Here is a 23,890-nt window from a genome sequence, read left to right on the forward strand (position 1 = left end):
ATTCTTACATTAGAAATAACAAACTTGCAAGCGGAAAAGACGTGATATGGGAACAGCCGCTGCTATAGTTAATCCGGTGTGCGTGCGTATTAGCCTCGGTGTACAAGCTTGGAACTTAAACTAGCACACAGTTGGCAACTTAGCATAACTTTATTTAATTGCAGCAGTTTCGTTTTGTTACGTGCATCAGAAATGTGGCTTTTACGATTAATTAACTGTGACGAATTAAAGTGAAATTAGTAGCTAATCGGCCAATTGTTGCATTCCTACAAACGATATCAGTGCATTGTACAAAAGGCCTTTTCTATAAACACACCTAATTGTTTTCGGCTCCCTGCGCCACTTGCTTAAAAGGTGATTCGCCGTCACGCAGCCTCTGCAGCTCGTGCTGTATTGAACAGATGCACGTCACTTCATAACTATACCGGCCGTTTTTTGACTGAGCTAAATTTATTTTTGATGATTTGGTCACACTGTTTGGAGGGCCAGAACAAATTGCCTTGGGGGCCGGGTTCTGCCCACGTTGCGCCTATTGAATAGCCCTGCAGTACAGTATTGGATAATTTGTTTATTACAGTAGTTGTATTATTACCAGCAACCATAGAATAACTACAACAATTTAATTAAAGTAATTCACTATAGTATGGTTTAAAATCACTAGTTTTTACTATAAATTACTATAATAGTTTTCTACTACCTATCTTCGCATCTGCTACCTCAATGGCAGGCAAATATTTCAATTCAACAGAAAACTTGCTCCTCTTCATAATATAAGGATCATGACCAACATACTGTATGTGCTTATATTCTATTTATATCTCTTTTAAAATGAATTATAAATCGCAAAAAATACACAGACTTCCATTCAGTATTTCACTTTCTGGCCTCCATCTGAATCTCGCACCTCACCATAATTAATTCATCATAAGAAAAACAAATATTAAAAAAGAAAGTAAGACATCTAGACAATTATCTAGTTATAAATTGTGTCTTTATCCACAATACTACAGATTCTTTTTACATGTTAGAAATTGAAAACACTTGACCTATAGGCATAGTTACAGTTAAAGACAAAATGATAATTGTTATTATTTCTTTGTGCTATTTCTTTTCTTTTGGAAATTATTATTTGAATTATTATTTTAGAGGAGGGCTAATAAAATTATCTTCAACTGTATGTGCCACACAAAGTAAAACAAAACAACAGGCAATCCAGCCTTTTATGAATCTTACCAATCTTGTTTGAAGCTTCATTTTTGTTTTGTTTTTTAAGCAATAGGTTCATACCTGCGTCGAGGGGCTTCGGGCGAATCGTTGGGGGCCACACCTCTAGCTACAGAGGCCAGAAACTCCTGTCTCTTTTGCTGCACCAGACAAGCAGCGCGGATGATCTTATGACGAGGCGTGCGGAGGTAAGGCCGGTTGACTTTCTGTGCAAGATCTTCAGTCACCATTTCCAAGTCAGTCTAGCAATAAGAGCAAGTTGTCACTTACTAAAAACCTACATAGCACACATGTCCTATGATAACAGCATCTGTGCTACTGACCTGCATAAGTTCAAAGATTTCCTTCTTTGTGCTTTTGGGCTCCAGAAAGAACCCGTAAGGGTAAGAGCACTTGAGAATACGACGAGTCTTGAGTAATTCATGCACTGCGTCTTCAATGAAAGTAGTGTCTGGAGGGCCTCCTTCTCCTAAAACAACATGTATATAATACATTACAATTATCAAAATAAAAGTCTACAGCACGTTGTAATAAATAATATCTGCTGGATTGAATGAGGTTATGATTTTTTTTAATCTTTAAATTTGAACATGGTACACAAGTTGTCAGTGCATTAACATGACATAAGTATTCATTAATATTATGTAAGTGAGGTTTTATATCTTACTTCCACTCAGAACTTTACTCAGCTGTTCCATCTTGTCTTTGGCCGTCTTTAGCAGGCGTTCTTCCAGCTGCAACACAAGAGGAGATATATATATATATATATATATATATATATATATATATATATATATATATATATATATATATATATATATATTTATACATTTGAAGTGAGAATTATTAACCCCCCGGAATTATTAGCCCCCCTGTTTATTTTTCCCTAATTTCTGTTTAACAGAGAGAAGGTTTTTTTTTTTTCAACACATTTCTAAACATAATAATTTAATAACTCATTTCTAATAACTGATTTATTTTATCTTTGCCATGATAACAGTAAATAATATTTGACTAGATATTTTTTAAGACACTTCTATATAGCTTAAAGCAGGGGTCTCAAACTCAATTTACCTGGGGGCCGCAGGAGGCAAAGTCTGGGTGAGGCTGGGCCGCATAAGGGATTTCACAAAAAAAAAGTCCTCAAATGTCATTATTAACAGTTTTAATTATTTCTTCTGAACATGAAGTGTCCTGAACATTAATAGAACATTGAGTGAAGATTATGAACAGTTCTTCTGAACATGGCATCTTTTGCCTACTCCTTGCTGCCAGAAACTTGACAGCGCTTCTTCTCACAAATCTGAACCACATTTGGCTTTAGAGCGGAAGCAGTTGAGACCCTCAGTATGGCTTGAAGATGATCATTATTAAGTCTAGACCTGTACTTTGACTTATTGAAGTCCTAGGGAAAAAAGTGGGGGAACTCACTCAAAACTTCCATTCCCTCACCTAAAAAAAAAGGCGTATATTTGTATAAATAAAACATCCCCACCCTACTCCTGTCTGTACCAGTCTGTATCTACCTATAATATATATAAGATGCAGGGCAGGCACGTGCACACATAGGGCTCAACCTGTGCAGTGCACATGCCCTTTTTAGTTTTGCATAGAAAGTGCCCTTCCAAAATGATCAAAAGTGCCCCCGCGACGCGACACACCCTCGGTCCCGCCCTTCAGTAGGCGCGTGATAACACCACTCTTAAGTACGCGCGCGACAACACAGCTGATCAGAACGCGCGCGACAACGCCCCTCCACACTTCCCGCCCGTCACAGCGTCTAACAAAAGGGCGGGGTGCGTGGTGACGTTACCGGCATCCTCGCCCCTTTGTTTACACGGCGGGCAGGGAATGCCAGTGACCGCTGTGTACGGATAGAATCAGCGGAGCGGGGAGCACTCTCTCTCCCCGCTCCGCTGATTCTGTCAGTGTACAGCGGTCGGCGCGGGCCACAAAATATTGCACTGAGGGCCGCAAATGGCCCGCGGGCCGCGAGTTTGAGACCCCTGGCTTAAAGTGACATTTAAATGCTTAACCAGGTTAATTTTGGTTTGTTCTGTAGACTATAGAAACAAAATATAACTTAAATGGGCTAATAATTTTGTCCTTAAAATGGTTATTAAAAAAATAAAATACAGTTTTTATTCTAGCTGAAATAAAACAAATAAGACTTTGTCCAGAAGAAAAAATAAGATCAGACATACTGTGGAAATGTGCTCATTTGGGAAATATTTAAAAAAGAAAAAAAAATTGAAAGGTCAAAGGGGGGCTAATAATTCTGAATATAGGGCTAACTGTATAATATTGATTTGCAGAATTAAATACAAATTCTGGAATTTATTTATTTATTTGTTTTTAATAGTGATAATTAATATTTTTCTGATTGTGTTTTTGTTCCTTGGCTGGATAAACAAAAAATTATTAAATGAAGGATAAATAGCTGACATAAAAAGACCAGTAGGTTCCTGTCTTAATTTATGATTAACTGAAATATTAATTCAAATGGATGAAAAGGATGATTCATTTTGAAACAAAGCAATGAATACATCTTCAAATTACTGGCCTATATGATTCATTCAAAACCGATATTATGAAAATAAACAACACAGTGTTGAGATGCACAGTTCACAGCACAAATATTCTGGTATAGTTCTCAATGATAAACATAATTTTCAAAACAGAGAAAGACAATGTTGTGTAAAATGTAGTTCACTTAATAGGGTATATGCGGAATCATTTTTAATTTATCAGTAACCTGGGTCAAATCCATTGCAAAATCATTTAAGGTCTGTTTTCTTTAAAAATGATCTATCTCCACTGGCTGTGTGACATCTAATATAAATTTTGTCTCAGATTGTACAAGAAGCACTGTATTAAATTACATTTTCCTCTGCCATGTCTTTAGAATATGAACATTGATTTACCCTCAATATTTTCAATAGAGCTTCATTGTTAGCGTGCTATTCCTGACAGGCGCAAGTGAGTAAACATCTTTTCAACTAATTTTACAATTGAGCAACTAAACGAACACTGAAGTCTATTTAACTGATTATAATTTAAATATATTACTACATTGATGCTGTACAAGAAACCGTAAAAAATAGTAAAATGTCACATTAACTGTTCACTGGAAGTTCATCAGTATGGAAAGAAACATTAGGGGCTCTATTTTGATGGACCATGTGCAGAGCGCAAAACGCAGTGCTTTGCGCCGTGGCGCATGGTCTAAAAGGGTTGAGTTTATTTTCTTAATGAGTTATAGGTGTGTTTAGAGAATAAACCAATTAGATTCTCATCTTCCATTCCCTTTAAGAGTCAGCTGCATCGCGCCAAGTGCATTCGCTAATTACAGGATGCAAAGTAAGTCTTAGTGGAAAAACTGAGCATTTCACAAGCAAACAGTTAACAGGTTTTTTTAACATAAAACTGTTAAACAGAGCATCTACTGCGTGAGAATAAGAGATAATGGATCTACTTTCACTTTCGCTCTTAGATAGGGAAACCTTTACGCACAGACATCAATTAGTCTATAAATATTTAATTGCGTTTGTTAAGCGCAAATATTAGTTTCAAAACTATTTCAAAATTCAGTTCTAAATTCCAGCAAACGAATAAATGAACAATATTAACAAAGTGTGCTCAAAAACCTGAGTTATATCCTAAAACACATGCTGTGCCCCATATGGTCTAAAACCTGCAGTTGGGCAAATCTAAGCTTGTTTTTGATAAAATAAATATAAATATGGATATAATAAATAATAATGCTAATAATAATAACATTAAACAAAAGCAAATTGTTATGAATGAACTGAAAAAGCCTCTGGAGATGAAGGCATAAAAGCAGTGATTTTTCATATTTATGTAGGCTAGAAAATAATATGTTTAGTAATATTTTAATCCTTTATATTTAATCCTATATTTATTCTTATTATATCCTATATACATCCTTAATATTTAATTTTTTTCATATGTAAAGATATTTGCCTATTGCTCTCTTGTGCGTATTAAGCAGTGTGTAAGCGAGGTGCAACACTGCGCTGGAGTTTAGACCGGGTTTGTTTTGGTCTAATAAAAAATCTGTTTTAGTTTTAAACGCCTATGGGTGCACATATGAGCGCTAATGCATTTGCTATTTAAACAGCGTGGCGCAACACCTCAAAACGACTCTTGCGCCAAGCTGAAACTAGCAAAAGACTATTGCTATAATAGGGCCCAAGGTCTGCATATACCCTATTTGCTATTACAATTAGATGTGGACTCTGGAAAACGATACTCTCATTTCCAAAACATATCTAATCAATCCAAAACTAAAGCATACGGGGATATTTTTTGCTTTCATAATTTGAATTCTTAAGTAATTCAAACTGTACTTTAACTCTCGTTCTGCATCATAGACAGGATAACTCTTCAATTAGGAGCGAAAAAACTTCCCAGGCATTGACCAGTTTTTAGGCAATTTGTTTTAGTTATATTACAGTTGGGGAGGCCCCAACACATATCTCGAGTGAGATGCATGGTTTTCTGTCCCTTGGAAACAAAATATAAGACTGTTAGAGAAACGGAAAATAAGAAAATGAAGATTTATAGAACCATCCTTTGACTTAATCCATTCATTATGTAAGTATTATATACTACATATCATAAAAAATGGCAGGAATAAATTAACAAACTATTTAGTAGTGAATCCTTTTGAATTTCTTAAGACAACACATTTTCTCAAAGGTTAAAGACATACTTGTAAACTCTCGTCAAAGCAAAAACTGCAATATTCTCAAACATGCAACGTCTAAATCAGTCTATAGACTTAGAAACGTATGTTCACTGACCATATGACAAAATACTGCACACAAAACTGGAAAGTTTTAGTCTATCTGATCTTCCAAGCTCTATTCTGCTTGGCTGTTGTAAGTGCACAATAAAGTGTGCTGGATTAAACAATTTAAGGTTTACATTAGTCTAACATTAATGTATATCTACAGTTCTACCTATAAGAAAGCATTGCAATATGAGTTCATTTAAGTGTTACACATAATATTTATGAGCTGTGTTTAGGCAAAGCGACAATTGTTGTTTTAAACAACTATCACAAAGAGGTTACTGAATGTTACCCTTAATAAAAAGTTAAAAGTAGTTCTTCATAAGTGATTGCATTAAGAAAATATTTTAAGAATAACCTTATAAACATTTTACATTCAGGCTTTATAGAACAAGTTAGAATTATTAATGATTTTTTTTTACCTGGTAACTGTGTTCGTGGTTCTTAAAACGTGTGTAATAATGCATGAAGCGATCTAATTCCTGGAAGTTCTTGTGTTTCTTCTCAGCCTGCAAAAACAAAAGAACAACACATGTGTAATATGTTTATGCAAACACACAGACACTCATTAGTGTTTTAGGGGAGTTTTAATTTAAAACTTTTGACTAGATCCTCTTCTTTGTCAAGCTGCTTTGACACGATCTACATTGTAAAAGCACTATAGAAATAAAGACGAATTGAACAGAATAGTGAGATCTAAAATTTACTAATGCTTTAAAAACTTCCGTTTACAGTTGTAAAAATGTAAGTATTTGTGGAAATACTTTTCTGTGTACAGAAATAAAATACATGTTTTTTTTAGCATGTAAGCAAGAATGTGTACCTCAACAGTCATCTCTTTAGACTGCTCCTCCACTTGCTGAATGACCTCATATCGTGTGCAGCGGTAGTACCCTCCAGTAGAGGAACTGTGTTTTTTCCACTCTTCCAGACAGATCCAGCAAAAATCATACTTGCACTGTACAGACACAAAGACATTCTTGATTAACCGCCCCTCTACCAAGACAAACTACTAACCTACTTTGTATGTCACAAACGCATATATAAGTCTAGCAGGCAGCACACTGGGAGTTATGGAATTCTGACAGCAGGGATTATGTGTGTTGCTAGGAAACTATCTCTCAACCTTTTTTATTTTTGGAGTGCCAGCATTTGCAATGTATTTCCCTGTTTAGTAACCTTGTTGCTGGATTATCAAGATTGAATTAAGATCAATACATTCCTTTCTAAGGCACACACACATTTCTTGTTCAGTAATTAGAGAAATTTCTCCTGATTTCCATAAGCCTGCTGTAGCAAAGGAAGCACTTTTAAAAACACATTTTAAGCTTAACGTTTAATTATGATCGTCAAGCCCATAATAATAAACAGTGATGCTTAATTTCAGATCGTTCTAATAGTCATTATTGTCTGTTCTAATCAGGTATTTAACCAAAATTCCATTTTTGACAGACTTGGTTTACTCTTTTCTTGGCTCACAACCATGTTGGTTAGCATAATTCCCTCCTGGAAGATATTATTTCATCTCCATTGAGAAATACAACTTTTCCAGTTAAGGTGTTCCCCAGGGTTCTGTTCTTGGCCTGCTCATTTTCATAATCTACTGACCTTTTATTATCAGCCATCCTGCTCTAAGTTATCACTGCTGAGCTGATTTATTTTACCACCTGTTCTGATACACACCTTCCCACTCATATTGGCCAATGGCCCTGGGAATTTTTGTAAACCATACAAACAAATCCAAACTTTAAAAGATAAAAATGTAGTAGTTTTGGGTGGTCTCCAAATTTTGATACCATCAAACCTCCTCCCTATTTTACCTCGGTATATGGTATAACTGAGCATAATAAAAAATTATGATGAAATACTCAGACAGTGTCACCAAACTGTTGGCTTGTGCCTAAACCAGTGCTATTCAATTGGCGGCCCACAGGCCAAGTTCGAGAGGCAATTTGTTCCGGCGCTCCAAATAGTGTGACCAAGACATCAAAAATAAATTTAGTTCAGTCGAAAAACTGCTGCTATAGTTATAAAGCGACGTGTCTCTGTTCAATACAGCACGAGCTGCAGTTTAAAGGCTGCTCAGAGTAGGTGTCACCTGACATTAAGCAAGTGGCGCAAAAGGGCAAAAGAATTTGATTACTTCATCATAAAGGCTTCTTAACGCTGTTGAACGAAAGAACGAAACTGCTGCAACTAAACACACTTATGCCACTTGTGCTCTAGTTCAAAGTTCTGAGCTTATACACCAAGGTTATACACACGAACACTGGATTAACTATAGCAGCGGGCCATTTACATATCACGTCTTTTCCGCGCACAAGTTCTTATTTCAATTGTAAGAATATATGCCAATATGCGTGCGTAAGTGGAGCAATGCACTTGTGCCTTCCAGGTGCACAGAGTTGAAAACATCTCATGCTGTAGGGGTGAAAGTTGTGCATGGCTTTCCGTGCACAACTGAAATAACTGTAATAAGACGACTTACAACAAATTATTCAAGTGATTACGTTTGTATGAACGCAGATAATAACAATAGTTCATTTAAATACTTCCCTAATATAAAGGTTAAATTTACATTAGACATGATAAGGGGCCGATCACACCAAACGCACATTTACATTCCAAAAACGCAGGGCGCACCACACTGCCTTTTTTGTTGACAAGAAAAAAAGTGTCGCTAGGCAACGACTGAATTAGCTGGGTATTGTAAAGTGTTGCTGTTGATATTAATATAATTTTTAAAATTTAATAATATCGTGATATTTAAGATTTGTGAATCATACAGCTCTGAAAACTCAGCAACCAGTCTCTCCTCTATCTTCAAAAGTCTCCGTTGTTGTCTTGACAACACAAACACTACAGGCGCCTCAACGGAAACCCGCCTCTGCTTTTATTTGAATGGAGAATAAAAAAAGATGTGAGTGACGTAACACGTTTTTTCTGCTCAGAGTCGACTTTTTTCAACTGCAAGTAATTGGCGCAAAAGGGCAAAAACGCGAGACACAGGTAGCGGTTAAAACGTGAGACACACAGGGGGCATAAGCAGCAGCAAAATGCTCGTAGCCATCAGTAGACCATTCAAAAAAAAAAAGCGTCTCAACGCAAAAAATCGTGTTCGGTGTGATCAGCCCCTAAACGCAAGACCATGATTACTCTTCAGACTATATAATCATACAACCAAAATCTATAATTGTTCTATCCATAATTGTTATGCAGTTCAAAACAATAACAGAATGTGTCTAAATGTAGAAAAAGCCTACTTAAGCAATGAATGTTTGTAAAAAAAATAAAATTAAAAAATTAAAAAACAAGCCTATTGTTCAATGCACTGATATTATATCTTAAAATACAATATATTAACATTATAATGTAGAAAAATCCAATGTGGATGTCTTAACCCATATGGGCTCTTTAAAAATACAATAATAAATACAACATATGGGCTCTTTTATGCTGTTGTGTCATCACTCATATTGCAAGTCATATTTCTCTGGCCCCTAATTTGGCATGCTTTTTATGAACTGGCCCCATGACGAATTAATTGAATAACCCTGGCCTAAAACATTCAGAAACTGAATACCGAACATGCGACCTTAGGTTTGCGGTCACCTGTTTGTTGCAAAATTTGCAAATTGCCTTGTTCACATTTACCCCGGAATACTGAAAAACTTCAGAGGTTGTTCTTTTTCGAGACCAGGTTACTTGGTGCGCGACTTGTCATCTTTCCTCACCTCTCTCTTTCTCCTCCACACAGTCCCGTGATGACAATCACGCATTTGCATTTTCAGGCATTAAATATTTTATATTTAACCACAATCATAATATTTAATCCTCTTCGCCTATGTAATTGCATTGTTTTTTATGATGGTTTAACGGTATTGAAACTGATACCGTGCTATTTTTAGATCCCGCAGTATACCATATTACCACATTACCACCCAAGCCTAAAGCTAAGAAGGCTTTCTGTACTGAATTTGAAGCTTTTGTCAAACTTCCTAGATGCTCTGTTTACATGAACTGTACACGTAATTTTACAGCACTTAAAACCCCCAAGTGTCCAACCTTTTCTTAGCCCAGTCTATAAATAGATCTATTATTGTTATTACGCAAATAACCTTGGCACATTGCATGTGGTTACATCCCTCATTCTTCTGAATGGGAGATTTGCAGTTGGCACAGGATTTGGAGTTGGTGAGTAACCACAGGCAGTTGGCAGCATCTTCATACGCCTCACTTACACCTGCCACTGAAATGGAAAAAGACAGAAATAAATATGCTTGAGGTCCAAAAGCACTTACTTCAGGTACTTCAGGAAATTTATGGAGTACAAGTGTACAGCAAGACATGCTCACGTTCTTCTGGTTTCATATCAGTAACTTTCTGGAGCCACATCTTCCATGTTTGGCAGTCACATGGTTCATGGGCCTCTCCTTGACATTCCCTGCGAGGAGAAACATCCATGTCATGTCAATCGTTAGCATGGAGGAAAATTACATTTCTACTAAATATATTATGGCTGTTCTATGCAATAGTTTGAATGTTTTTGGGAGATTTATCAGTGTGGGTCAAACAAGGTCAAAGATTAACCTAATAACATATTACTTTGTTGTTTTGTAAAAGATTTGTGAATCCGTTCCTTTAAACATAAATATAATATGTTTAAATATAATAACTTTATTGTTAATAGCTATTAGTAATTAGTTAATTAAAGCTATTATTAACTAATAATGTCATGGTAACTAACAGCCTTACCTTTTCTCGTTTTGATTGTAATGCAGCACATGTTTTAAAGCTGCTTTAAAACAATAATTATTTTGAAAAGCACTATACAAATAAACTTGAATTGTACCCTATAAAACATTTAACATTAGGAGTGTCCCAAATTGCATACTTATACACTATTCTACGGTATTTTGTAGTATAAATAGTGTAAGAAGTGCGTTCACACTGAATACTATAATTGGTACATTTTAAATACGCACTTATTCAAACATTTAAAATAAGTGTGTAATGTTAGACACTTCACGGCACTCAGTTACAGTTTTGATTACGTAGTGGAAGGGGTAGAGCTATCAGGCGCTTAAGTGTGATTAATTTATTTTGGATTATGAAAGCAAAAATCTCATATGAGAGTCATTATACCACCTCCTTATGGTGAATGTAGTTTTACTCATGGCAGGTATTATTTGATGGTTGGTCATTAATTTATCAACCATCAAACATCATCTGGGAAACGGGTTGATTTGCAGTAAGTAAATGACCATATGTGCACGATTAGGGATGACACTACATTTACAGTTGAAGTCAGAATTATTAGCCTCCATTTGACATTTTTTTCTTTTTTAAATATTTCCCAAATGATGTTTAACAGAGCAAGGAAATTTCCACAGTATGTCTGATAATATTTTTTCTTCTGGAGAAAGGCTTATTTGCTTTATTTGGGGTATAATAAAAGCAGTTTAAAATTTTTTTAAAAACATATTAAGGACAAAATTAGCCCCACATTATTAGCTCCAATAGGCTAATTTGTTTTTTTTGATAGTCTACAGAACCAACCATGGTCATACAATAATTTGTGTAATTACCCTAACCTGCCTAGTTAACCTAATTAACCTAGTTAAGCCTTTAAATGTCACTTCAAGCTGTGTAGAAGTGTCTTGAAAAAGATCTAGTCAAATATTATTTACTGTCATCATGGCAAAGATAAAATAAATCAGTTTTTAGAAATGAGTTATTAATATTTTGTTCATAAATTCTGACTATGCTGTTGAGTGTGTAAGTGCATAAGTACAGTGTATAAGTGCATAGTGTGCCATTTGGGATGCAGCCAAGAAGAGCCCGAAAACCACAAGTTAAATCACAACACTGGAAGACTGTTGACCGCAGACACCATTAACAGTATTCCAAGAGAATGCTCTTCCAAATAAGATGCAGTCCATACTCACTCAGACAGATTAAATGTTTAAGTGTGTGTGTGAGAGAGAGAGAACAGGGTGTTTTGACTCAAATATAATGCTCAGATCTGGCACAGGCAGTGATGAGATACAAGCCCACTGAGTGGGTGTGTGTATATTTCTATGTCTTTGTGTGTTAGGGACATAAGGACCCGAGCTGTGGGAAAGAGAAACTCAGCCAGCTGCATCACCAGAGACCACTGAGAGCAGAGCAAACATACAAACACACATCGTCACCTTAGAATTAAAAGGTTCTATCTGACATTTTTATCAAAATTGAGTTATTGACATATTCTTATTAACAGACAACTTCTTTACATTATATAATGTTTTTATAAGTTGTTTACATTTTAAGACTTTTTATTTAAATAAACAAATCTTACACCCATTTTGTTTGCTATGGAATGCAAAACTTTAAAGCTCATTAAGGGTGGTCTTCAAAACAAAAACAAGCGTTTTTATTCCAAATTCATAAATTCCCTCTCGACTTGTGAGATTTGTATTAGTAACTGGCACTGACCAGCAGAAGAGATGACCCTTGCCACAGTCCACAGCAGGCGCCTGGAGTCGAGGAAAACTGAGCGGGTCAGAGGTGCTGGCACCAGGTCCTTGTCCAGCCAATCGCACTGCTCTGTCACAGCCAGCCCTTGGGCACCACCGGATGGCAGGGTTATTCTCTACAAATGCCTGAGGGACAAGCAGGAAAAAACAGTGAGGAAATTAATAGAAAAATTGCTGAAGTATATTGAGAAAGTATATATCCTCTTACAGGTTTTTTTTTTTTTTTGAATGTTTGTCACACAATTATGTTTTAGATTTTACTTAATGTTAAATGTAATCTCAATCAAAACAAAAAAGAGAGGGTGGGATAGTGGGATAGTGTGGCATAGCTCCTCCCCTTTTTAAAAACAAGCCAATTGCGTTTTGCTTTATCATCGCTCTGCCAGTAATAGAGGTTGAGCTCAAGTGCATCAATTAAAGGGGCGGGGCATGTCAGATACTATAGAGCATTTGATTGGATATGATTTCATTAGAAACTGTACAAAGAGGTGACGAGAATAAAACCGTTGATCCAAAAAAACAACAACTTTATTTTAATTTCATGGGACCTTTAATACAAATTACGATTTAAGTTCAGTTTTGCCTTTGGTTCTGACTAGTCTAATGTACAATAAATTCATTCTATTGCATAGAATTCCATTAATTTAAGGGGGAAATTGATGTTTTCTGAGAAATCTTTTATTTGCTTATCCTGTTATTTATAATTATTTATTACTTTGCAGCTCTCTGGTTCTAACTGGGTCAACTGAAGAACAGTTAAATCGTTTTGTATAGAAACTGCTGAACTGTGTATCTGACTATTTCCCATGACAACATGCTATTTTCATAAAACAGACTTTGACTTAAAACGGCCCCAGAGGACTTCAGCACTAATTTTCACAAAGCAAGAAAACAGATTCAGTGCTCATAGAAAACAACAAAATGGTAAATGACGCCAAGAGTTAGATGAGATATATCTTAAAATAGCGAAAAATGTTTTGTAGCAAATATCTATGCTAATTACCTGCTGATTAAGATTCACCCTTTCAGACCTAAATACAACGTTGCCTAACAATAGCCTGTTCTTGTATATGTTTGAGTTGCTCTGTTAAAAGTTCAATAAAAAGATTTGTCTACTACTAACAATAGCCACAGCAATGGCATTTTTGTACTATTTTCCTGTATTACACTACAATTCAAACGTTTTGGATTAAAAAAAATCAGATATTTTAAGGGAATATTCCACTGATCAACATGTATTTGATCAAAAATACAAAAGTTTTAAGCACTTGATCAATTTAATGCATCTTTAATTGATAAAAGTATTTTTTGTTGTTAAACAAAAGAATGCTTTTATCCATATTGCATAATGCTTGATTTTTCATAACAAAAGCTTAAAATATAAATTTAACAACATAATTTCAACTTAATTACATTTTTCACAATCACATATTATTATTTTAATAAGCAAAATGGGCATCTGGCTGTACAGCATTCCTTTAACGTAAATCAAATAAAATAAGCAAAATAGGATCAGGGTGGGGCCAAGCTGGAGCACCCACTCTGATCCCCCATTCAATTCAAAATTGAACCAAGAACCTGGGATCTGTTATTAAATCTGCATTCTTTCATTTACGTCGCATTTCCCAACTGCGTCCCTTCATCAGTAGCAAGGATGCTGAGACTGTCATCCGTGCATTTGTCTCTTTACGCATTGACTACTGTAATGCCTTTTTCATTGGTCTGCCTGCCAACCTCATCTCCAGAATACAATATATTCAAAACTCTGCGGCTAGAATACTCACTCATACCAAACGTTCTGCTCATATAACCCCAATCTTGTACGACCTTCATTGGCTCCCAGTTGCATACCCCATTAAAATTAAAATCAAAATTCCCCTCCTTGCATTTAGATCCTTAAATGGCCTAGGTCCCTCTTATCTTTGCAACATGCTTGTCCCCTACACCCCTTCTCGCTCATTACATTCCGCTGACTCTGGCCTTCTCGCTTTCCCTCAGTACCGCTTCTCTTCAACGAGGGGCAGACACTTTAGTGTTATTGCACCCAAACTCTGGAACTCTCTACCATGCTCACTCCGTTCTGTAAATAATATCTCAGAAATCAAATCTTTACTCACAGCTCACTTCCTTTTTGAATGCTTTCCTTCTGATCTGACAAACTCACCACTTTATCTGATCCACCAGCACTCTGTTCATTTGTCCCTAAGGTCTTGTTTTTGTAATTCCAGTTTGTTATATTTGACTTCCTGTAAGTTTGTGTATCAAATGCTGTCTCTACATTTAACTACTTGTACTATCTCTATTGGTCGCATTTTTTGTAAAGTGTCCTAGAGCTAAATAAATACAATTTATTATTATTATTATTATTTTAAAAAGAAAGTTCCCAACTTACGTCACGTAAATGTTTGCCTATTAAACAAAGCAGAACTAAACCATTTTGTTTTCTCCGGTTCATCTGATTTGCTGAGTTTTGTTATGAATTTGAGATGTGGGTTAATTTTTGACCAACAGCTTGAGAAGTCCCTCTGTATACTCTGACCCTGAAAATGAGCTCACATACTCCCCAGTAGAAGATTGGACATCCCCATAGCAGCATAATCAAAAGCTTGGAACTACGCCATTGTTTTCAGTTACATTGTTTTCAAACCACTCAGCTTCCCTTTCTTCTTTTTTAAAAGATGCTTTACTAGACAAACAGGTATAATATGAAAAAAGAACAATACAAAGAGGAAACATTGTCAGCATTATTCCTTTTTTATGCCACAGTTCAAATTTTAACTAACTTATCTGAGCTCCCATTTCAGTAGTTCTCTATTCAAGACTGACTACACAATGCCACTAAACACAACAAACTCCAGCAAGAGGACTGATCAGTGTGATTGGAAAGCTATTAATGAAGTCGGAATAAAAACTGCAGCTTAATGCTGACTTGACTTCTATGAAGTGAAATTTTATTCTAAAAGTCCATATCAGAAAATATTTGTAATACAACTATGCACACAATTGAAACTAATATGTAACCGATCATGTAATTATACCTTGATGTCAAACTGAAGATAACGTTTGTCCATCTCTTTAGACACGATGCTCTCAATGACCTCGACAGGAACCAGCTGGAAGCAGTCATAGGCAGGGCAAAAGATATTATGGGCCTCCCCCTCCTGAATCTTCAAATTCAAGAAACTTTCCAAAGGGAGGGAAAAAAAACACACATGAATGTTATATGATGTTACAGCAGTAGAGAGAACTCACAGTGTGACTAAAATACTGAATAAAAAAAAAGAAATAAAAGCTCACCTTTCCCAGCATCCCCTGCAGAACTCATGACCACAAGGAATATCAACAGGCTCTTCAAACATGGAAGCAGCGCACATACAAATACCGCACTGAAAAGGGAAAAATACAGCAACTTGAGTGTGAATATGTCAGGTTTATATACCCAGTGGTGGAAAGAGTACTGAAAAATCATAATCAAGTAAAAGTACAATTACTTCGCTAAAATGTAGTGCAAGTAGAGTAAAAGTATCTGTTGCAAATATTACTCAAAGTATAAGTAAAAAGTAGCCCTTTCAAAAGTACTCAAGAGTAGTGAGTATTATGCCGTTAAAAACTGATGCATTTCCATGCAATTTGTGGATGTGTGTAAACATAACATTCTGTAGTGCATCTAGTTGTCCAGCAGGCACATAACGTCATATGGCGTTAATATTATGTTCAATTAAGGTTGTGATGTCAGGTGACCAAAATTCAACGTCTAGCCAGCGTCGAAGGACAATGTTATTTTGATGTCCAGTAATGACGTCAAATGATGTTGATATTTGGTTGATTTTAGGTTGTTAGAAAGTAACAAAAATCCAAATTCAACCCAACATCTAAAACCAACTTCATATTGACGTTAAATACTGACATTTATTCGTCAGGTATGGCAACGAAAATCCAATGTCTGATAAATGTCAATAGTGGTAATGTCCACACAACATCAAGCTGTTACATCATTAGACGTTGGACCTTGGACATTGACGTTGGCTTGACATTGAGTTCTGACGTCAACTCGATTTTCAGTTCCAAACAAAATGCTTTGTAAAGACATTGGACATCTTCTTGGACACTTTAAATACTTCCAAACAGTTTGCTGCAATTATAAACTGCCCATGTCTTGAGGTAGTTCATTATGATACGATTTACCTTCTATGTATTATTTGATTGGACTCGCAGGACTGATTTTTCTAATCCTCATAGACAAGATAAAATAAGGTAGTGAGTGTGACTGCAGGTTAAAGAAAAGTAGAGGAGTAAAAGTACCATTACAGCACTATAAATGTACTCAAGGGAAAGTAAAAAGTACATTTTTTAAAAACTAATTAGTAAATTACAATTCCTGGGGAAAAACTACTTAATTACAGCAATTTGAGTATTTGTAGTTAGTTACTTTGCACCACTGTATATACTGTACCAAAAACAACTCCACTACGATATCATATTTGAAACTTTAGTTGATGTAGCTGTGTGTACATACACAACATCTCTGAATGTAAAACACTCAAAGTTCAATGCAAAGGGAGACACTGACTTTTACAGAGTTAGCTTAGCAAAGCCTACAGCGAACAAAGTTTGGGAATTGCAAAAACATACATCCAGGCTAGTGTGATCACCAATGCTTCAGGTTACGCTCATTCACCACGCGCAGCAAAAGATCGTGGCCAGAGGTGCTGTAATGTTATAGCAGGGAAAGCTAAATTGCCATCCAAACGCAGCTATTTCCACAGAGCTTTTTTTGAATTATTATTATTATTTTTTTTTGTTGTTGTTGTTGTTGTTAAATTTGACCTATTACATGCACATTTTCTAGCGTTAATGTTATGTTATAGCAAAGATGTAAACAAGGATGTAAACAACGGGAAATGCTGTTTGGCACCATTATTAATTTTGCTACAAGTTCTATTTATCCATCAAACCCCTGTAAACACCCACAACCTTCATCAGCGCTGCGGTTTCTCTCTCTGCAACCTCTTTCCTTTTGTTCTACATCTTAAATTACCCTTAATAACTCGCAAGCGATATGGGTACGTTTCATATTACTTACACATGCTTATTCCAAATATGTGAAAGACACTTGACATATTTTATTTTAGAGAGCAGGCATGAGGTTCAGCTGTGTCCTTTTTATTTTCTGTCTGATTCAGGCTCAAACTGATACAGCTAACAGCTACTCTGACTGACAATATTTACAGAGCAGAGGCACAGGGCATGCTTGTAGGGGTGTGATGCTTTTCCTGGTGACGTGGAGCAGATCTGCGAATCACAGCACATTATGTTAGCTGACCAATCAGAGCCTCTTGAGGGCGGGCCTTGCAGGGCGAGAGGGAAGTCTGAGTTCAGGTAGGTCTCGAGTACTCCTCTGCTTGATAATGTTGGAAGTAGAATAAAATGCTGTGAAGTGTCTATGCTGTCAATTTAGATTTGTCAATTTACTTATGTTACATCTTTTTGGTCTGTGGGAGGAAACCGGAGAGCCCGGTGAAAACCCATGCAAACACGAGGAGAACATGCGAACTCCGCACAGAAACGCCGACCTGGCCAGGTAGTGTCCGAGCAGGTGGCATTCTTGCTGTGCGACCATGGTGCTAACCACTAGGCCTCCGTGCTGCCCTGACAAGGAAATGGGAGGAGTAGAGGTGGAAGGGAGGATTGTTCAAGAAGAAGATGGTTGAGATTAGATACTCTGGTTATTATTAGTGGTTAAGGAGTCGTCTGATTAGTGAATCAGCATTAGCTAATGTGGACCAGGTGCTATCAATCATAAGCGCGTGCTCCTCTCGAAATTAGTTTATAAATAAACTTCACTTAAAAAAAATTCTCTCAGCATCTTTGCGTCCTGACGCAATTTCATCCCCCACATTCCCCTACAGTGTTTGAGGGGTGTAAAGTTTTTCCAGGTCTGTGCGAGCAGAAAGTGGGTGGGCAATATTTCGTTCAGACATCACACTACAAATTGGTTAAATATCCACTAGGAGGGTGATTCATATTAATGACTCAGAGTTGACTCTTCGTTTTGAGAGCCCAGAACTTTATGCTTGGTGCACTTTTAGATTTAAAACTTAGCTGAACATTTTCATCCACTTGAAAGATCATATCCAAAAATCTATAATGGGGACACTTTAACAAAATCACATCTAGCTGCATGATCTTCTGAGAAGATGTTTATTAATACTTCTCATGCCTATTCAATGATTATCAGGTTTGTTCCTGACTAAAACTATGGCTTTATTGAGAAAGTGGTGATAATGCACTGAAGGAACCCACTTTTAGACTACAATGTCTGTATTGATACATGAAAGAAACTATTGTGTAACTGTATCTGATCACTCATGAACCCAAGCTCACTGAAAGGATTAGTTCACTCAAAAATGAAAATTTTATGATTAATTACTCACCCACACGTTGTTCCAATCCTCTGAGACCTTTGTACATCTTTGGAAAAAAATTAAGATATTTTATAAGAAAACCAAGAGCTTCCTCATCCTTCATAGACAGAAATAGTCACAAGACATCCAAATTCCAGAAAAAGAACCAAAAACATTCAGTATGACTTCAGTGGTTCAACTGTAATCATATAAAGCTCCATGAACAGTTTTGCGGACCCAAAAATTGTAGATATGACATTGTTCACTAAATGTCTTCTCTTCCACGTCAGGTCAAGGTGTGCATTTATAATGGGCAATATGACATATTGCCATTAGAGCCAACAGCTAACATGCAAAGGTCGAATTGTCTGTAGTAAACGTGCACCATGATCTGACAAAAGACATTGGCGAACAAATTCATTGTTACTTTTTTTGGTGCACAAAAGTGTTCTTGTAGCTTTGAATCGTACCACTCAAACCATACTGAATGTTTTGACTATGTTTTGGTTTCTTTTCTGGACTGAATGGGTTATGACAGCTGCTGTCGATGGAGGATGAGAGAGCTCTCATGTTTTCTATAAAATATCTTAACTTGTGTTCTGAAAATTATTGGGAATTGAAACAACACGAGGGTGAGTATTTAATAACAGACTTTTCGATTTTGACCTAGTTTCACTGATTTTGGGTATACATAATGGACACATTTTTTATCAGCTTATAAGCAATTGTATAATATATTAACCTTTGCTGCAAGTAAAAATATTTTACTTATATGGATTAGTAATAAATGTCCATCACTTAAAGGATGGTACAAAATCATTTTTATGGTGATTGCTTTGGAACATCTTACCCATGTTTTACACAAAAAACAGATTTTTTTTCAAAATTTGGACTCCATATTTGGATTACTTGGAACCCGTTCTTTGCCCTATCATGCTAAAAGGAATATTGTAACTGTATTGGTATCTGAAAAATAAGAGATATTTTTATCCCATTTTCTAATCTGTTTTATGTGAGGTAGTCCTGCTTTATATGTAATCTGAGCTTTTTGTCCTCTTCATTGTTTTGTGTTGTTTTATTTTCTTTGTGTAGCTTTTGAAAATGTTTTGTTATGTCTGTATTGTTAAGAAATAAGAAAATAATTATTAAAAAAAATAACAGAATGTTCATTTTTGGGTAAACTAATCCCTTAAAGCACTTAAAAATATACAAACAATATTGGGAACTGTTTGCACGTATATGCGAAAATCTACTTTTTAAACAAATTTTTAAATTATGCATAAGACACTTCATAAAGTGAGGCAAAAATACATCTCTGAATATCAAAAGCACAGGATGCAGGAAAATTAGGTTAAAGATTCAAATTTCAGCAGTACTCATGAAACTGAAAATTTAAGCTTACCTAAAGTGATTTGTAATATTAATCAGTGATAGTCAGTTGCCAAAAAAGTATCAAATGTCAAAAACAATGTGTTTTATTATTTTAATTTTTTGTGTGTTTCTTGTTCGTTTGGATTGAGTTTGAGAATACAGCCTATGTAAAGAGTAATGTAGCAAATCTACCTGTTTAATACAGTCAAAATAAAGTACAGTTCAAATTGTGGAACCCAATTTTTGGAATATTGTTGGTTTTGAGTTCTTGTTTTGTATGATTTGCTGTTTACAACACAAGTCTTTTAAAAGGTATTATTTAAAATATATATACATCATGTAATCTTGGAGTGAACATTCTCTTTAACATCTAATCCTACTTACAAAAAAAAAGGTTTCTCATTTATTGCGTTGCTGAAATAATAATTTACAAAGTGATTTTCATAACTGCTCTACATGAAAGATTTAAATATATAAAATAAATAGACACCATTACCTTAATAAATAATACTTAAAAAGGCTAATATTAAGCAAATATTTAGCAACATGCTCTTCTACACTATGTGGACAACGAATTGTAGACACTACATGGCTTCCATGAGGTAAATGTAATGCTACATGACATGTTTACAAGCTGTTGTGTTGATGTCTTTCCATGATTAAAACTCTGATTAAGTGATTAGATGAGACTCAAGCTGTTCATTCATGTTTATTTTCTGCTGTAACTAGCAACTTTTATGCCACAAAGAAAATAAAAAAGCAATGATCCATTATAATAAATTATAGGCTATTAGCATGATGGATTGTGAGGGAGAGCTAAGGATAGAAGATTGAAAGATTTGTGTGTAAAAAATTTGGTTTCATGGTGGAAATAAAAAATCTGTGCAAATGCATGATCATTAAACTCTCATTCTTAATTATTAATCTTACTAGATCTAATCCCAATGGCCATACCATTGCAGAATATTGGCAAAAATGAAAATAACCAGTAAAAAACACAAATAACGGACCAAATCTGATCCCTCACCAGGGAGTGATCGTCATCAGCAGGGGTCAGGCTGATCTCGTCCGGGGAGGTGATGGATGAGCGGGTGGTACGAGGTGTACGGGGTGAGGGCAGCGTGTCCCAGGTGTTGTACCCTCTGGGTGGAGGAATGGGCATCTGAACACCCGAACGCTGGCAGCAGTCTTCAGCATTAGACATCCAAGCTTCTAGCAGTTTCTCCCTGTCCCAGTCTAAATGTCAAAAAAGACAATTGGGTTCATGAGGAGTCACAGCAATTCTAAAAATACACACTCCTTCACCTATCAAATCCCTTTTTCTGCTGGAATTTACAGTCGATTCAACCATTTCAACAAAGCAGTCATTTCAAAGTTCTCTATTAAATAAACATTTTTTTATAATCCTCGATAATCGATTTTTAATATGTGGCTGTAAAAAATTTATGACAAAAAATAGAAAACAAACAAAAATAAATGTCAAGAAAATAAGGCTAAAAATTTGCAAACACACGCAAAACAAACCCTAACCCAAACCCAAAGAAACAAGTCAATGCAAAAAAACTAAACAAACCCAAAGGTAAACAAAAACAAAAAACAGACACACACAAAAGAAAAAAACAAAACAACAAAAACTAAAGTAAATGAAAAAAAACTCAACACAAAACAAAAACACACCAACAAATGGAAATTAGCTATAAAAAAATTAAATAAAATAAAATGCTTAATCACTTAAAAACACACTTAAAGAGCCTATACTAGATAAACACAAGCTTTATTTATATAAAACAATTAGAGAAAAAAAAAATCTTTTGTTGTGTTGTTGTTTTTGCACAGGATATAAGAAAACGTGTTTGCCAACAATAAAACAACAATAGCAATAAAACTCTAGTAGTCATGGTTGGTGTACTCCTACAAAATTTATTTTAGTAAACAAAGTGAACTAAGATTAAAACAATTCATCAATAAATATTTCTTTAACTGAAAATATAGAATTTTCATAATAAGTGAAAAACTGAAACTAGATATAACTAACAACCTGAAATACAACTGAAATAAAATACAATAACTGAATCAAAATAATACTTAGCAAAAATATTATTTTATTCAGAAAATTAAGCACTCATTCTGTGATGAAAAGAGAAAGTAATATATACATAAACATCTTAAAAATAAAAACTTTTCTCCACCTGTGAAAAAAACTAAGCATGTTTAACTACATATATCATCTTTAAAATTAAGATGTTTGACTGAATTTTTCATAATTTTGTTGCATTTGTAAGGAGTGTTTGTTCAAATTTAGCACACGAGTTAATGAAAGCAGTGTAAACACTCATTTTTGCTGTGGTCGAAACTTAGACTTAAATTAAAACTAAATTAAATGAATTAGTTAAAAATGAAACTAAACTAAAACCACAAAACTAAAAATATAAAAACGAAATAGAAATGCGTTCACAAGATAACAACTAATCTAACACAATGCAATTATTGAAACAAACTAAATATTAACTGAAATCAATAGAATTTTTTAAATAGTATTAAAAAAACATAAAAAAAATGCAAGACTATCAAAACATTGGCTTCTACATGAGAGAAACAAAAAGGAGGTGAAGCATGCGATTAGGAATAACTAATAAACATTAAATGCATAAAAGTATAAATAAAGAAAAAAGTTAAGGTCCAGTAAGGTCCAGGCTACAACGTGGTTTGGTGACACATAAAAAAGGACATAAACTTAAGTACAAACTAACTTGTCGATCAACATCAATAAAGATGGCAGGTTTAAAAAAACAGATAAGAAATGACAAAAAAGATAACATATGCCAATAATAAAACTAAAAACTAAACTTCAGACGCTGAAGAATCGATTCAACAGTTCAAAGTCTATGGCAAACCACAAAACCAAGTACATCCAAATAAAAGCTAACAAAGAAATAACCCAAACAAAAAGCCACAATCCTTCTACTCCAACTGTTTTGTAATCTACTAAATTTACTCTTGTAATTTTAGGAGTCAAAAGTGTGAATTTGGATTAAAGTTTAAAACACAGCGAGGCTGCATATTTGGGCCTGGGCTGGCTGTCTCCAGAGAGGCCGTGGAAATAATAGCAGCGCGCATGAATCAGAGCTCTGCCCTTTTCTCCCATGGGCTCTAGTCATCTGGAACAAGGCCTGCTAGACAGCCTGCTCACATAATTGGAGATTATTAAAGAAAGCACTGATCCAATTATGAGTCTTGTGCCAGAGAGTTTAGCAGCTCTAAACAGGAGTGCTCTTGTAAAATTAAGAAGAAGGAAACATCTTGGTCTGCTTTGCGAGCTTGAATGCTTTTTATGCTATACAGCAAAACACCTTAAAGAATTTCATTTTAATAGAATTTCTTCAGAGACAATATCATACCCGCGGGTGTTTTAAAAAGTACATGAAGATATTTTTTTTCAGTTATGAACTAGTAGGGATGCGTCAGAATATATCTGTTCCATGCAGGAGTAGGCCTGCATGGAACACACACAAAGTTCGTGCCCTTGTGTTAAATATTCAGAACCATCATTTTTAAAG

The 23,890-nt window shown here is 35.3% G+C and overlaps 1 protein-coding gene across 2 annotated transcripts in view; it reads right to left on the minus strand.

Annotated features, from left to right (window-relative positions):
- Window positions 1-23,890, minus strand: part of ankib1b (ankyrin repeat and IBR domain containing 1b) — an 80,553-nt gene that overhangs the window by 28,142 nt on the left and 28,521 nt on the right. For both annotated transcript variants that reach the window (XM_009292183.4, XM_068214103.1), the window contains exons 6-16: window positions 21,361-21,569; window positions 15,856-15,944; window positions 15,597-15,741; window positions 12,518-12,684; window positions 10,396-10,484; window positions 10,159-10,289; window positions 6,864-6,998; window positions 6,463-6,549; window positions 1,892-1,958; window positions 1,548-1,693; window positions 1,288-1,466 (exon numbers count right to left, since the gene is read on the minus strand). In XM_009292183.4, coding sequence (XP_009290458.1) covers window positions 1,288-1,466; window positions 1,548-1,693; window positions 1,892-1,958; window positions 6,463-6,549; window positions 6,864-6,998; window positions 10,159-10,289; window positions 10,396-10,484; window positions 12,518-12,684; window positions 15,597-15,741; window positions 15,856-15,944; window positions 21,361-21,569 — 1,444 coding nt within the window. The remainder of the gene's footprint in view (window positions 1-1,287; window positions 1,467-1,547; window positions 1,694-1,891; window positions 1,959-6,462; window positions 6,550-6,863; window positions 6,999-10,158; window positions 10,290-10,395; window positions 10,485-12,517; window positions 12,685-15,596; window positions 15,742-15,855; window positions 15,945-21,360; window positions 21,570-23,890) is intronic.

Source organism: Danio rerio, chromosome 16 (genome assembly GCF_049306965.1).
Source record: "Danio rerio strain Tuebingen ecotype United States chromosome 16, GRCz12tu, whole genome shotgun sequence".
Taxonomy (NCBI): domain Eukaryota; kingdom Metazoa; phylum Chordata; class Actinopteri; order Cypriniformes; family Danionidae; genus Danio; species Danio rerio.